Genomic DNA, 15,724 nt, shown 5'->3' on the forward strand with positions numbered 1-15,724 from the left:
ATCCAGAATCTACAAGGAACTTAAACAAATTTACAAGAAAAAACGACCCCATTAAAAAGTGGGCAAAGAATATGAACAGACACTTCTCAAAAGCAGACATTTATGCAACCAACAAACATATTAAAAAAAGCTCAACATCACTGATTATTAAAGATATGCAAATCAAAACCACAATAAGATACCATCTCATGCTAGTCAGAATTGTGATTATTAAAAAGTCAAGAAGCAATAGATGCTGGTGAGGCTGTGGAGAAATAGGAAAAGCTTTTACACTGTTGGTGGGAATGTAATTAGTTCAACCATTGTGGAAGACAGTTTGGTGATTCCTCAAGGATCTAGAACCAGAAATACCATTTGTCCCAGCAATTCCATTACTGGGCATATACCTAAAGGAATATAAATCATTCTACTATAAACACATGCACATGTATGTTTATTACAACCCTATTTACAATAGCAAAGACATGTAACCAACTCAAATGCCTGTCAGTGATAGTCTGGATAAAGAAAATGTGGTACATATATAACATGGAATACTATGCAGCCATAAAAAGGAATGAGATTGTAATCCCAGCACTTTGGGAGGCCGAAGCGGGCGGATCACAAGGTCAGGAGATCGAGACCATCCTGGTTAACACTGTGAAACCCCGTCTCTACTAAAAATACAAAAAATTAGCTGGGCGTGGTGGCGGGCACCTGTAGTCCCAGCTACTTGGGAGGCTGAGGCAGGAGAATGGCGTGAACCTGGGAGATGGAGCTTGCAGTGAGCCAAGATGGTGCCACTGCACTCCAGCCTGGGCGAGAGTGTGAGACTCTGTCTCAAAAAAAAAAAAAAAAAAAATGAGATCATGTCCTTTGCAGGGACATGGATGAAGCTGGAAGCCATCATCCTCAGCAAACTGACACAGGAACAGAAAAAATAACACCACGTGTTCTCACTCATAAGTGACAGCTGAACGATGAGAACACATGGACACAAGAAGGGGAACAACACACACTGGGGCCAGTCAGGGTGTGGGAGGGCGAGGGGAGGGAGAGCATTAGGATAAATAGCTAATGCATGTGGAGCTTAAAACCTAGATGAGGGGTTGACAGGTGCAGCAAACCACCATGGCACACATAAACCTATGCAACAAACCTACATGTTTTGCACTTGTACCCTGGAACTTAAAGTAAAATAAAAAATTTTTAAAATGTAATACAAGAACAAGATAATTAAAATGATATGCTAGAAATATTAAATACAAAGGAAGGCAATAATGGAACGATGAAAGAATTGAAGAACAAAAAAGATATAAGATATATAGACAACAAATAGAAAAATGGCAGAAATCCTTCCTTATTAGTAATGATATTCCACGTAAATGAATTGAATTCTAATTCAATTCAGACTAATATAAACCATGATTGCAAGAATTTTAGATACCACCTTAGTAAAATATCAGATTGAGCTGCTAAATTTCTCTCAGCCCTAAGTCATTGTGTATTTTCTGAGCATCCTAGAGGACTGTGACTATATACACAGGACAGAAACACCATGACCCAGGGTACTGCTGCGAATTTCTGATGCAGGGGATTTTAAGGGCTAGATCAGCAGGATACGAGTGTTGACCCTCCAAGTGAAATAAATTCCTGAATTGATTATCCCCATCCTAAAACAGTTTTTTTTTTTTTTTTTTCTGGTAGAGTCTTGCTCTGTTGCCCTGGCTGGAGTGCAGTGTTAGGATCTCGGCTCACTGTAATTGCCTCCCGGGTTCAAGTGATTGTCCTGCTTCAGCCTCCTGAGTAGCTGGGATTACAGGGAAGCACCACCATGGCCAGCTAATTTGTGTATTTTTAGTAGAAATGGGGTTTCACCATTTTGGCCAGTCTGGTCTCGAACTCCTGACCTCAGGTGATCCAGCTGCCTTGGCCTCCCAAAATGCTGGGATTACAGGCGAGATCAACCGTACTTGACCCTAAAACAGATTTTTTCTTGATTGATTTCCAAGTTCCAAGGGGAAATACAAAAGTGGAAATTGAGAGAAAGTAAAAGTGGAGTAAGGCTTCAGAAGGCTGTGATTGGTGTTGGAGAAACATTGCTAGGACATAAAGCTGGGAAAATAAAATCTGAGAAATCCCACGGTGTTTATCTACAGGTGGAAATCATATTCCACATGGGGGCGGAGTCAGGGATCCCTGTGTTTTAAAGTCAGTGAGGGAATTGAATATCTAGACTTGTGTCAATTAACGTACAAAACTCAGTGCTTTTGATGTTCTCCTTCACAAGATATCTGTGTTCCTTCCTTGTCAGCACCCGTAGTCATAGGCTTCCTAATTTTGACCATGGGAAAAGAGGAGCGGCCTCTGCGTGTGTGTGTGTGTTGGTTAGGCTCGGGGCAGGTGCTGTCACACTTCAGGGAAGGTCTGGCTTTTCATCACAGGTTGATCTGAAAATGGTGTACAAGGCTGGCGTCTCACGTGTTCTTTCTCCAACCTCAGCTTTTCTTAGTGCCTGAAGTGTCTGCAAGGGGAAATCCAGAAGAAGACAGAGAGAAACTGAGTTCTTGACAATGCATTCACTAGTGAGTATGGGATGCCTCTTTCTACTGAAATTATACCCATATTGCTGGCAAATGGGCAGTTTTCTCCAGTTTGCATGGGGGTTTCATTTTTATTCTTTTTTTTGGTTTGTTTTTATGATGCAAAATCCACCCAGCCTGGGTGTTCCTAGTGCAATCAGGAGACTTTCATGTATCCGGCCTCCAATTAAGTTTTCTCAGGACTCTAGGTTCGGTATCATGTGTCGAAGATTCCTAAATTATCAATATAATTTCTAATATTACACTACTTTATTCCAGCCCCTATTCAGGCTATTTACCAAAAAAGACATGAGAGGTCTCATTTATGTATTTCTTTTTCTTCTATCCGTCCTGTAACCTCATAGGGAAATAATTGAGCCATTAACTGTACTGTTGGCGGAAATAGACTTAGGATTGTGATGAATGCAGGCAATAGAGATGCGTGAAGAGCAGATCACAGCCCAAAAATGAGGCTGATGTTCTAGCAGCTGAGTTCAATAAATCCCGTATGATAGGCCTTGGGCAAGAGCTGCACAGTGCTGAGGAAAAAGGAGAGTTTGATAAAATATATTTGTGCTTTTAAAAACTTTGCAAAAGGACAACTAAAGAAGTCATTATTATTCTTATCCCCATTCGTTTTACCTTTTGATAATTAACCTTTTTGCCTTCTGGTAACTGAAAGTAACATATAAGAAATACAATTACTTAATTACGGTTGCACACTCGGGAGAAGGAATATACTAGATTGAGTACAATTTAGGGTTCTGTGGAAATGCTTTATAAGGGCTGGTTAGAAAAAAACAAAACAGTAAAGAGGCCTTTTTATCCTTGAACAAGCAAAGTGACAAGGTAAAGTTAAAAGAGAGGCAGTGATAACTGATGTTTGGATTGTCCAGAGAAAGTTGAGAACAGGAGGCTTCATATCACAGGAATCATCAGACTAAGACTTCCTCAGTATAGCAGCCTCAGCCATCTTGTCTTGTGCTGCTGGACTGTCTTTAAGCCTTGGCCTGAACACCTGAATTACATAACATTAGAGTGACTATATGTAGGAATTGAATCCTATATTCTGCATAAAACTTGTTCAGTTCTGAAGAATGCTGGAGTCTGGTTCATTACTTTCTAACTTTTTAATGAATAAGGGACCAATGACCTGTATTTAATAAATATTTGCTAGATAGGAAACATGTTTTCTATTACTTCTTTAGATTATTCAAAGCACATAATAGGTCTTTTAACCATTTGATTGGTGAGAAACCTGTGGTTCATCTAGAGAAATAATTTATTTAATCATGGTCATGTTTAAAAAGTAGTAAATCATGGTTATTTACCTTGTGACAAATCTATAATTTACTTGAAATTCATGGTAAATTTGTTTTATTTATGAAGGTTCAAGTGAAAATTTTATAATCAGCTATGTACAGGTGATTAACACATTACTGAAAAATATCTGGGCTATATTATGCCACACCTCATGCAATATTTCTTTATAGTAAAGTTTAATGGATTAAGAGTGGGTATGTCTCTGTGAGTGAATCTGAAAAGCAGATACCAGCTTAGTATTGAGAATGAACTGGCTGGAACCTAAAACAGAGTGTTCTGCATACCCAGCTCCTAACTATGTCATCTCAGCCTTCCTCCTCTGGACATTAAAAGGGATTCTCTGTCTAAACTAAAATGTCTGTGATGTTTTAGAAGAAACTGACTTTTGAAGATGTAGCTATTGACTTCACCCAGGAAGAGTGGGCCATGATGGACACATCCAAGAGAAAGCTGTACAGAGATGTAATGCTGGAAAACGTCAGTCACCTGGTGTCCCTCGGTGAGTCCCTCAACATTCACATAGGTATGTAGACACACATTGACTCATTCATTCAATAAGTGTTGGAACAGTTTCCCCATATCTCACTCTAATCTCTTCTCTGATTCTCTCACAGATCTTATCTGAAAAAAGTTTGAGCTCTCTAAATCTGTCTGAAAGAAATATCTTTATTTTATTTTATTTTGTTTTATTTAGTTTGTCACTCAATTAGAATGTAATCTTGACAAGGATTTCATGGTTTCCCTGTTACTCAGTCACTAATACTCAGAACAGACCTGGGAACTTAATGAATATTTTCAATGTATTAAATTAAATATTTTCTAAATAACTCTTCTGCTTTAGTCGCTATGCTTAGGCTGAGACCAATTAGTGAAAACAATAGCAATATTTTTTTTGTATAGAACACCAATTATTTTTGTAAATCAATTTTTTTGTTCTGCATGAGAATAATAATAAACATACTGTGCAGAGATTTAATTAATCTCTTTCTGGAAAGACTATGTATTATGCATTGTGTCTTGGAACTTAGGCATGGACTCAGCATTCATAGGTCCTGACTGTTTTGAATTTCCTTTTCCTGATGGACTTTTCATTTGGATTTATTTTCTAGCCACACGTTGGGTCAGAAAAATCCTGGGGAGTTTTCTGTGTTCTAGGTCTTGTGGCCTGAGCTGACCTTCACTGTTTTTATTCTTCCTTGATAGCCTGCCTTACAGTTGGTGATAATGCACATTTATTGACAGTGAACTCAAAACACGTGTACTGTTTCCACTAACAGGGTACCAGATAAGCAAATCCTATATAATTTTGCAGCTGAAGCAAGGAAAAGAGCTCTGGCAGGAAGGAAGAGAATTTCTCCAAGGCCAGAATCTGGGTAAGCAACAGGGTCCTGTACTCTAATAGGAGGAGGTGCTTTGTCAATGAATAATATCAGTCAAATATTAATTAGCAGTTTTATTAAATGAGTGGTAATTTCTAAAATGTAGGTTAAGCTACTGGAGCAGAATTCCTTAGATGTTATTATCATTTTGTTCATATGTCAGATGCTACTCTTATGTCCTCTTGCCTTTTCTTTTACTTTCTGGAAAAGGATAATTCATGTACTTGTTGGGGTTAAACTATCACATGCTGACTCTTTTCCCGATAGCCCTGTGAAGACTATCCCTCTATTTACCTGTCTGATACCTCATCTCCATTTGAACTCTTTTCACATTTTAATTTTAAAACTCTTTTCTAATTGCTGACCCTGTACAATATGTTTCTTTTATTGAAGTATTTTCTTCATTTGACACATTTGCCACATCCAAGTGTCAATTTTTTAAAAAAAGGTAAATGGGCCTTGGGGTTTTTCAAACAACTTTATTACCATAATACCAAGGTAACAATTTATTTTTAAATTATTTCAGACAAGGAAAGTGCCCTTAAGAAAAAACACACGATATCCATGCATCCTATCAGAAAAGATGCATCCACCGGTATGACAATGGTGAGTTTTATAGCTGTGTACACCAGTCATCTAAGTTAAAGACCTGGTAATGGGTTAAGTTAGTAATGACGCACATCACCTGAGTGTAATTAGGCTGGCATTACGTGCTTTCTAAGCAAAAAAAAATTTGATACTTTGAATTCAGTGAATAAAGTGACCTGTGTTCTAAACCATAACATGAGATCTTTAAAATAGAACAAGTGCATATACATTGCTCATGCTCAGACTTTGAAAGATATTGATATCATCACAATTAATGGAATAACTCTGCAGTTGGGATCTTACAAAAGAGAAAATGTCTGTGTCTGCAGGAGATAATGTGTATGCAAGTGTCAATCGAGAAAAACGACGAGACAAGTCTCAATCATTTTAGGAGATTTATTTGCCAGAGTTAAGGACATGCACCTGGGGGACAGGTGTGTACCTTTCTCCAAAGATGATTTTCTCTAAATTTAAAGGGGGAAAGGGTGGGATATTGAGAAGTACACAATTTTCATGTAAAAGGTGGGTAGAAAAAAAATAATCATTCATGTATTTTTCTGGCTCAGTGAATCTGGATTTTTTTTACATGAGATGACATAAACAAATGAGGCAGAGGAATAATGCAGGAAAGTTGCATTTTACGTAAGACAACAAAGGCAAAATGGGGCAGGGAAACAATCGGATATGCATTTGTGTCTGGTGAACTGGGGATAACTGCACCTGTAAAGACAAGCTATCAGTTTGTATTGCCATGGTGTCATTTTAACAGCTCATGAGGAATTTCCTTGTGGGCAAAATATGGGGGAAGCCTGTAGCTTTTCATCTTGTAGCCATATTGTTTAGGAACCAGAAGGGGGAGGCAGGTTTGTGTGACCCTGTTCCCACCTTGATTTTTCCCTTTGGTTAAATGAGTTTGGGGTGCCAAAATTTAATTTCCTTTCACACAAGTAACATTGGAAAGATTTCAACTGGGCTCTACCACTGAATGGTTGGTCTAGGATTCAAAGGTGGTGAAATGAATGTATAGATGTATGTCGGTAAATCATTAAGAGCTTTTACTCTTTGTCCCTAAAGGAGAACTCTCTCATTCTGGAGGATCCCTTTGAATGTAATGATTTGGGAGAAGATTGCACTCACAGTTCCACAATGACTCAGTGTTTGTTAACTCAGAGTGGAAAGAAACCCTATGTCAGCAAACAGTGTGGAAAATCCCTTAGTAATCAGTTGTCCCCTAAACCACATAGACAAATTCATACTAAAGGTAAATGGTATCAATGTAACATATGTGAAAAGGCCTATACTAATTGCTTTCACCTTAGATGGCACAAGATGACTCACACTGGAGAGAGGCCACCTGCATGTCATCTATGTGGAAAATCCTTCACTCAGCGTTCTCACCTTAGAAGACATGAGAAAACTCACATGGGAGAGAGACCGTACAAGTGTCATCAGTGTGGGAAAGGCTTTATTCAATCCTTTAACCTTCGAAGACATGAGAGAACTCACGTTGGACAAAAGCGTTATGAATGTGATAAAAGTGGGAAAGTCTTTAGTCAAAGCTCTGGCTTTAGAGGACACAAAAGAATTCACACTGAAGAGAAACCACATGCTTGTCTTCTATGTGGGAAAGCCTTCAGTCTATCTTCTGACCTTAGATGATATGAAAGAACATGCACTGGAGAAAAGCCATATGAATGCCATTTATGTGGGAAAGCCTTCAGTCAATGTACTGATCTTAAATAACATCAGAAAATTCACCCTGGAGAGAAAATCATAAATGTCTTCAGAACATATTCTGACTTTAGATGACAGTGTTAGGAATGACGAATGTAAGGAATATGGAAGAGACTTCAGCTGTAGTTGTAACATCTAAACGTGCCAAAGGACTCACATTTTGAATTACTGTAATCAACATGGACGTTGCTTCAGTTACCTTTATTCTTCAGTCCCCATCAATAAATTCATATGGAAGAGAAATTGTACGGCATGTGTGTACCAAAGACTTGTGAGTGATCTGATCATAAATGACACTAGAGAGCTGAAACTGTCAACATAACAAACTAAAAGTCTTCAGCAACAGTTTTAATAACTAAAAATGTGTGGGATTTCAGGTAGAGAATCTCTAGCTCTGCGTTCAGTGTGAACATGTTTTTAGGTGCAATTTGTTGTCAAATAACGTAAGAAAACTTTACTTGGATGAACCCTTTAATTGTATTTTCTGTGAATAAACATTCAGCCAAGCACTAGGCTTGATGTTCACAAGAAAACACAGTGATAAAATGCTGCTAAAATGGAAAATAAGAGAGGAAATCCTTTATAAGCTAAATAAGAAGGGAAAGTCTTTCCAAGGGCAATGAATTCTCTTGGAATACCACAGACTTCTTACTGGAGAAATTATGCCTTGAAAAATCATGAGAAATCCTTTCTTCACAGAGTAACACTTGTGGCACATGTGAGATTTCACACTGGACAAAACACGGTTAGCATCTTGAAAGGAGATGCATGTACTTTTCCAGAAGCAAAATGAAAGTTCTCACAGAGGGGGCCTCCTCTGCCTTGTCCTCAGAATTGGAAAATGTATTGTCCATCAAGGAGCCTCAGTACTGAACCTAAAACTCAAGAGAAAATGTTTCCTGAATAACAAGTGGGATGATGACTTGAAATTTTGCAAAACAGGTACAATCTTAATATGATAGGCCTTACTAAGGCTAAATAGCCTTATCCATGGTTGAAATTGACACATCATTATATTAAAAAATCACCACAAGTGATTGATTTTACTCTGCAGCCAGGGTTTATGTCAAGTGTGAGGATAATGAGCAAGAAATTCGACCCCTTAGCAAACTGGTTGGAGAGGCAAGGATTGTGTCCAGGCAGAGCTCATAACATTATTTATTGTTTAATCTGTTTAATTAAATATGGAATTTACCCTCAAACTGTGGCTGACATTATATGTAGTCCTGAGCCACATTAAGATGTACTGTTTGTGCTGTGAAATTCTACGGGATTTGACAAATGCATGGTGGCTGATCTCCAGCATTAAAGCATAACACAGAATGCTTCTCTTATTCAAGCTCTTCTTCCCTTCACATAGAGGGAATCAATCGACTTTTGTATACTGACTTTCGAATTTGTTTCTTTATTCCAATCTTCTTTAATTAAAGCACAAGATATTGTACTCAATTTCCATTTGATCTTCCAAAAGAAAGATACTGAATAATCCACACCTGAATTTCAGTGATTCAGACTCAGGTCCACCGCTAAGCAGTAAAGGCCAAACGTCCTGTGCTGCCACCTCATGGCCGGCAGAGGGCAATGAAACCCATCTGTCTGGCCATGCAGGGCGCATGCGCGGTCTGCTTCCCGCGGGAGCCCGGTCTCCACGGAAGACCTGAGTTTTCTTAACCCAGCGTGAGGGAGGGGCCGCCGCTCTGGCTTTGGGGCTGTGGCCTCCGGGGAGGTTCCGGATGGGGGCGTTGAAGGGGCCGCTCTTTTTGCAAGGCCCAAGATGGCGGGCCCTGCGCAGGCAGCGCTGTTCCGCGCCCTCAGGGCGTCCGTATCCCATAGAGGCCGGATGCCCCAGCTGGGCCCGGATGCCCCCGCTGGGCCCGGAGCATCCTTGGCGCTGCCCTCGCCGAGCGGTGCTGAATCTGAGGTTGCGCGGGGGGGGGGGGGGGGGGGGGGGGGGGGGGCGGCTCCGCGAGGAGCGGCGGCAGCGAGGGCTGGAGGACCCGGGCTCCGGGGCTCCGGGGCGTCTGGCCTGGGTGGGACTGAGCCCATCCAAGGACTGGGACTCCCAGGTTCTGGTGCGGGTGGATCCTGGGCAGGCTCAGGACCAAGTACCTCTCCTTCCACCAAGGAGCGCCCAGAGGCTGACGGGAGCTCTATCCAGGTTCACCTCCTCCTCCTTCAGGTGTTTACTTTTCCTTTATTTCTGTAAGGCCAGAAATTGGCGCCATCCTTCACATCGGTGAATCGGGTTACCCATTACCCATTACCTCAGGTTTATTGTTACTGCCATTAACGGTGTTGGTGGCATTATCACTAAGATCATCATTGTTGTTATTGTCATTCATGATTATTAGCAGATGTGTTCATCATTTTGTCTCACTATGCATTTTTTTTTTTTTTTGCGATTGATTTTGTATGACGTTAAATTGAACTTCTTTAATCTTGACTAGTATTGTCAGATTCCTGAAGAGCATTCCGGAGGACAACTCCTGCCTTTAGTACAGCCACAGAATTTCGTGGGCACAGGAGAGCACCTAGAATATTCCCCTTTCATTGTACAGCAGCTTTGGGAAATGGTGGCTGCCTGGCTCTGAGATGAGGTGGAAAAGACCGGATACTGGGGCAAGTGATAGCACCTCCACTGGTGTTTTTATGAAGCCAAGTGCACTGTCTCCCACGTAGACTTAGAGTAAAATCTGATGGCTCTAAAAGGCCATGTTTGCCCTTCCTGGACTTCCTGGGAGCCTTTAAACCTTGTGTGGTTCCTAGAGTGGCTAAGTTGCCATATCTGTGCCTCGTATGGCAGCACCAGTCTTTTCTGGGCCAACAAGGGCACTTAGAATGTTTCCAGAAGCTCAGGCATGCTGTGTCTGTTCCACCCTTCTGTTCAATGGCAATTCACTGGGTCCCTGGCTGACATAGAACATCTTGTAGAGGGATGGGCTTGGGTGGCTTCCTGGCCAGCCTTTCCAGGCGGTTATCTTTGAAAAACTTGAAGAGACTCACAGAGGCCATTCACTGGTATTTCAAGACTGCAAGTGGGGTTTCTGGTTCCTTGAGTTTACTTAGAATATTTGAATGGCTCTGAATGGCCAAGAAACCCTCCCTGGTCTTGGAAGCTGCCAAAAGCTATTACTGGGCCTCTGAAGAGTCTTTAACATTTTTCCAGGTACAGCTGAGAATAGGAAACTTTTCCAGGTCTAGCCCAACCAACTCAGGTCGAGTCCTGAAAAACTGGTGGGTATTGGGGGAGCTCATCTTATAAAAGAGCAATTGGTGGCAAAGCTGGGTCTCCAGGACAGCTGTGTGTGTATATGTCTGCAGAGCATGCCTTGTAGTCATCTTTAGTAACTGAACACCATTTGTGAATGGATAAAGTATATTCCTTGCTGTACAATAATGAAAAATCCATATTAACAATGGTAGTAATAAAAATATTGATGAATATTAACAGGAATGATGATGATCATGATACTAGTACTAGTGGTTATAATACTGATAATAATACTAACCCTATGGACTTGGGACATACAAGTTTTCCCTAAGTGGATAATAGGCATAAATATTTGGCGGTGTAGGGTTATTTCAAGTCCCAGAAAGCAAGGATGAACATCTAGAACGTGAAGAAAAACAATCTGGAGGTTGGCATGTACACACTTTGGGACTCCTGTGTTAACTTCTGGTGTTTCAGCCTAAGAGGGAATGTTAATATAACCCTGGTCCTGCAACACCATGCTGACCAACACCTACCAGCTTTCAGGAGATAAGATAGCTGGCTGATGGGGCAGGGATCCAGAGAAGGCATGGGTCCAGAGCCGTACATGTTGCCCAGTGGCAGAGTTCATGACAAGCAATAAACCCCAGGACAATGTCATTCCCAACCACCTGGCTGTCATCTGCTCTTTCATGGCCCCTCTCTACTGGTACTTCTAGGCACTGGCATGTCCTCCAGAGGCTGTAGGATGGCATCATACTCAGTACTCTCCCACCTGCAGGAGGCAAGAAAGATGGAAAGAGCTAAATACCATGGCTTCTGGATTTTTTTTGGTGGCATGGCATATTTTGCATTTGCTTTAATAATGGTGGAACCCAGTCAGTGGTTTGCAATACAGCTTTGGATGACTCTGGACACCTGTAGAGATTTTGACAATTTCCAGAAGGTCACAAGTTCTTGGAGGACTTTTTCATGAGTTCTTTGACTGAAAAGGTGGTTCAAAGAACTACTGTACTGACTTAGAAAATGTTGCAGAGGCTGGGCGCAGTGGCTCATGCCTGTAATACTAGCACTTTGGGAGGCCGAGGCGGGCAGATCTCGAGGTCAAGAGTTAGAGACCAGCCTGAAACCTGGTCTCTACTAAAAATACAAAAATTAGGCAGGCGTGGTGGCATGCAACTGTAACCCAGCTACTCAGGAGGCTGAGGCAGGAGAATCGCTTGAAGCTGGGAGTTGGAGGTTGCAGTGAGCCAAGATTGTGCCACTGGACTCCACCTGGGCAACAGTGCGAGACTCTATCGCAAAAAGAAGAAAAAGAAAATGTTGCAGAGACTCTGGTGAACAGGTAGTCCCTCTCCTGCCACTACAGGTAAAAGTTTCTTGGCCACAAACCTAATTTAGCAGTATACCTTCATCTTAGGTGAGTAACAGAAAGCCATTCATGATCTATCCAAGCATGGAGGGGGAATTTGACTTAGGAAATTTTAGGTGGACTAGTTGGTGAAAGAAAGTACATTCTAGGGCTCACAGGCCTACACACACAGTTGCTAGCACATAAAGCATATGTATGAATTCTTTCTGAGCCCATGGCAAGATCAGGGTGCACTTCATCCATCTCCTATGCTGGTATGAATAGATACTTGCCTGAAAAATAAAAGAATAACTCAGGAAGTCCATTCTTCTACAGGACACCAGGTAGTACAGTAGGAGTCTTGGGGTTGCGGTGGTATGTATGTTTTAAGGTTGTCTTTTAATCATCTTCAGCAAATTAAAGTCTTCAGAACATAAAAAAAATTATTCAACATTGCATAATAACTACCACAGGTATATCCATGATAAAGAACTGTACCCATATAATAATAACATTAATAACAATCATAATGGTGACGATATAAATGTCATTTCAATGAAGAGAATAATAAAAAAGCAGATATTTAAGAACATATTCCTGTAAGCCTGTGACATTGTTCCCATATGAGCCCTCATGTTATTGATTACAGGGAGTGGCTTAGGGCTGCATCTTGAAATATCTTCTGTGATGGCAAAGAAGAGTGGCAGTAGGGAGAATAATTTTGAGCCACATGAGGGCTTGGGCAAAAGTGGAGATGCCTATGTCACGTGGAAATACATTACAAATGGACTATGGAAAAGGGTCTGGCCAGAGTTCTGCCTGACACAGGTCACACAAAAGCTTTCAGTAGTTCACCTGAAGAAATGGCTGGTCCAGGCTGTAGATGAGAAGCACTGTGCAGACAGATCCACACCCGCTTCCAGAGTCTTAGAAGTCTGGTGTGCATCGAACATTAAGCCCCCAAGCCTACTGAGACTTCACTTCCTGGCTGGTCTTCTACCATCTGATTCTTGAGCCCCATCACGTAAGTGCCATCTCCATACTGGAATTGCTGACAATGTCTGATGGAGGGTTTCGCCCTGGGTACTCAGTACCAGCAATGGATGAAATATCAGAAGGGAGGCTCCAGGGCTTCCATAGAAGACACATTCTAAAGTTGCTCGGGTGATCAAATGGTCATCTCATAGATTTTCAGTAGAACTGTAGCATTTTGTGAATACCTGAGTGAATGCAGAAAGTATCCAGACGCATGGGCATTCTAGGAAGCTCCCTGTGTAAATCAAATACAAGAAATATCTACTTTTGGGCTCAAAAGCTAACTTAGAAAATAAAAAAAGTGAGATGCTGGCAAAAGGCAAATAACTCCACTTCAGTTCCCGAGAGAAAAATGGTTCTGTAACCTCTGAGTTTATTTAGAAAAAGTTTGGAGCCTCAGGAAGTCCAAGTATATCATTCCTGATGTTTCCAGGGCAGATTGGACTGCTTAGGCCTCTGAGAATATTCTAAGTCCTCTCAGATTTCCATGGGAGACTGTAACTCTACTAGAGCTCAGACCATCCCCGAGCAAGCTCATTGTTTTCTAAATATTCGAAGGAAGTCCATCCAGGGTATGCCTGTATTGGTGAGTTTCACCTTGGACTGGCAGGAGAACACTGAGAATGATACCTCCTGACTTCACTTGGTAAAGGTAGGGGAGCCAAGAAGTCCAGAGCTGGAGAGCACCTGAAATACCAGATGGCAGAAGGACAGTAAGGAGGTGAAGTCAGCTATGGGGTTGGAGCTTCATGTTTACTGCATGTAGGATTCTGAGTTCCAGGACGGATGGGCTGGTGGGGATCAGATACATGTCTTCTTTGCAGGGAGCCAGGCCAAACCAGCCATCTGGTTGCACTACTGAAAGCTTTTGTGTGCCCAGTGGTAGGCAAGACACAAGCCAAACTCTCTTCACCTCTGGCTGGCAGTCCTTGACTAGAGAGGTTTGCATACCAGTGGTCCTATTAGCCCACGCTCTCCTGTGGCTTGCTTTCCTTTCACCTCCTGTTTCTCATGTTTGCCATCATGGAACACATTTCATAGTGAAATTCTTTGACGCTGACTCCAAATGACACAATGAGGACCCAATTTGTGAACTTTTCATATATTTAGGAGAATCTCCACATTGATTTTTGTATCCTTATGTTCATATTGTCACCAGTATTAAAATTTTTACTATTTAGGTCATTGCATTCATTATCATAATTATTAATTATTTTTCATTTATCATTTATTTTTATTGGTTAATTTTTGTGGCAGCTATTATATAACAATCACTAGAGTTTCTCTATTCATGAAAGATGTCCAAGTTAATGGAGGTAACTAGGAGTGTTACTTTACAGGTATGTAAACACAGATAATCTTGGCTGAACTGTGGCTATATTGTCCGGTGTCCGTTTGAAGGTGAAGCCTCTTGTGTTATTCTAAGTGACCTCTTTAGACAGCAACTGTCTCATAATTGCAGAGACGACTTGAGAAGGCATCCTGAGCCTACGCAGAAATACAGAAGCACTTCCATGATCTAAGTAACCTATGTGAAGGCCTGAAAGCCAAAGCAAGATCCTCTTATTACAAAGCTGTCCAAAAAAAAGTTTTCCTAGTAACACTGGAAGTCCATCTGTCACTCCTCCTGGTCTGGAAATGCCAGAAATGTCCTCCATGGTCCTTGTGAGAGTGAAGATCTTTTCAGAATCACCCCAGGAGCCACAGAACCACTCCATCCTACCTGAAATTGCAGAATGACTCTTCTTTTGACCAGAGTCTCAAAAATACATTCATTGATAGTTTTGATTCCTGGGAGCCGCCATTGCTTGCAAAAGATGTGCCAGAGACAAGACATTTTCCGTCTCCTCACTTGTCCGGGGAAGACTGAAGGTTTTCTGAAACACAGAAATGGGAATCTGATCCTCTGAGCAGCCTCAGGGTTTTCTAAGTCTTCCAAGCAGAGTGGAAATTCTGGTGAGGACCCATTGCACCCCCTGATGGTCTGGAATCACATAGGATGATGTGTTTAAACAACTCTAGGTGGAGATATATTTTCTGAGATATTCCAAGGCGGAGGGACACAACTGGACCAGATGTTAGAAGGGCAGCTGAGCATTAAGTGCCTATGTAGTGTTTGCAGCTTAATGTCCCATGCAGAAGGGGAATCTGGGCTCTTGCATTAGAATTCAGTGTAATTCTGGGGTCCTGCTTTCCTTCCAGGAAATCCCACTTCCAACTGGATATCTGGATGAACTACTGAAAGCCACTGAGTGTCCTGCAGCAGGTGAACTGTGGCTAGAGCCCAAGGATGAAGGGGGCTCCCTCTGTCTGTGATTGTGAAGAGGAAGCCTGAGGTGTAGCAGACCCAGGCCCCAGAAGGATGGAAAAAATGAGGTAGGGAGTGAGGGGACCTCAGGAGAAGACTGAGATCTGCAGAATCCCAGGGTCAAGGAGACAATGCGGTGTCCTGGTGGTGTCCTTGATGTTCCAAGAGGGGTGATAATCCATCTCCTGCGTAAAAGCTTCATATGGGCTGGGGAGAGGAGAAGTGAACAGAGAG

At 41.6% G+C, this 15,724-nt stretch overlaps 1 protein-coding gene and 1 pseudogene across 1 annotated transcript; both read left to right on the plus strand.

Moving 5' to 3' along the window:
- Positions 1-4,256: 4,256 nt before the first annotated feature.
- LOC117083569 (zinc finger protein 705A-like) lies at positions 4,257-7,575 on the plus strand (the record flags this gene model as incomplete). The annotated part of the gene is made up of 4 exons (XM_033211387.1): positions 4,257-4,383; positions 5,162-5,257; positions 5,790-5,869; positions 6,926-7,575. Coding segments are annotated over 4 exons (888 nt in total), but the record flags the coding sequence as incomplete, so codon positions are not given.
- A 1,091-nt stretch (positions 7,576-8,666) lies between these two features.
- LOC117083582 lies at positions 8,667-15,498 on the plus strand (annotated as a pseudogene).
- Positions 15,499-15,724: the final 226 nt, after the last annotated feature.

Source organism: Trachypithecus francoisi, unplaced genomic scaffold (assembly GCF_009764315.1).
Source record: "Trachypithecus francoisi isolate TF-2019V2 unplaced genomic scaffold, Tfra_2.0 Contig00379, whole genome shotgun sequence".
NCBI lineage: Eukaryota > Metazoa > Chordata > Mammalia > Primates > Cercopithecidae > Trachypithecus > Trachypithecus francoisi.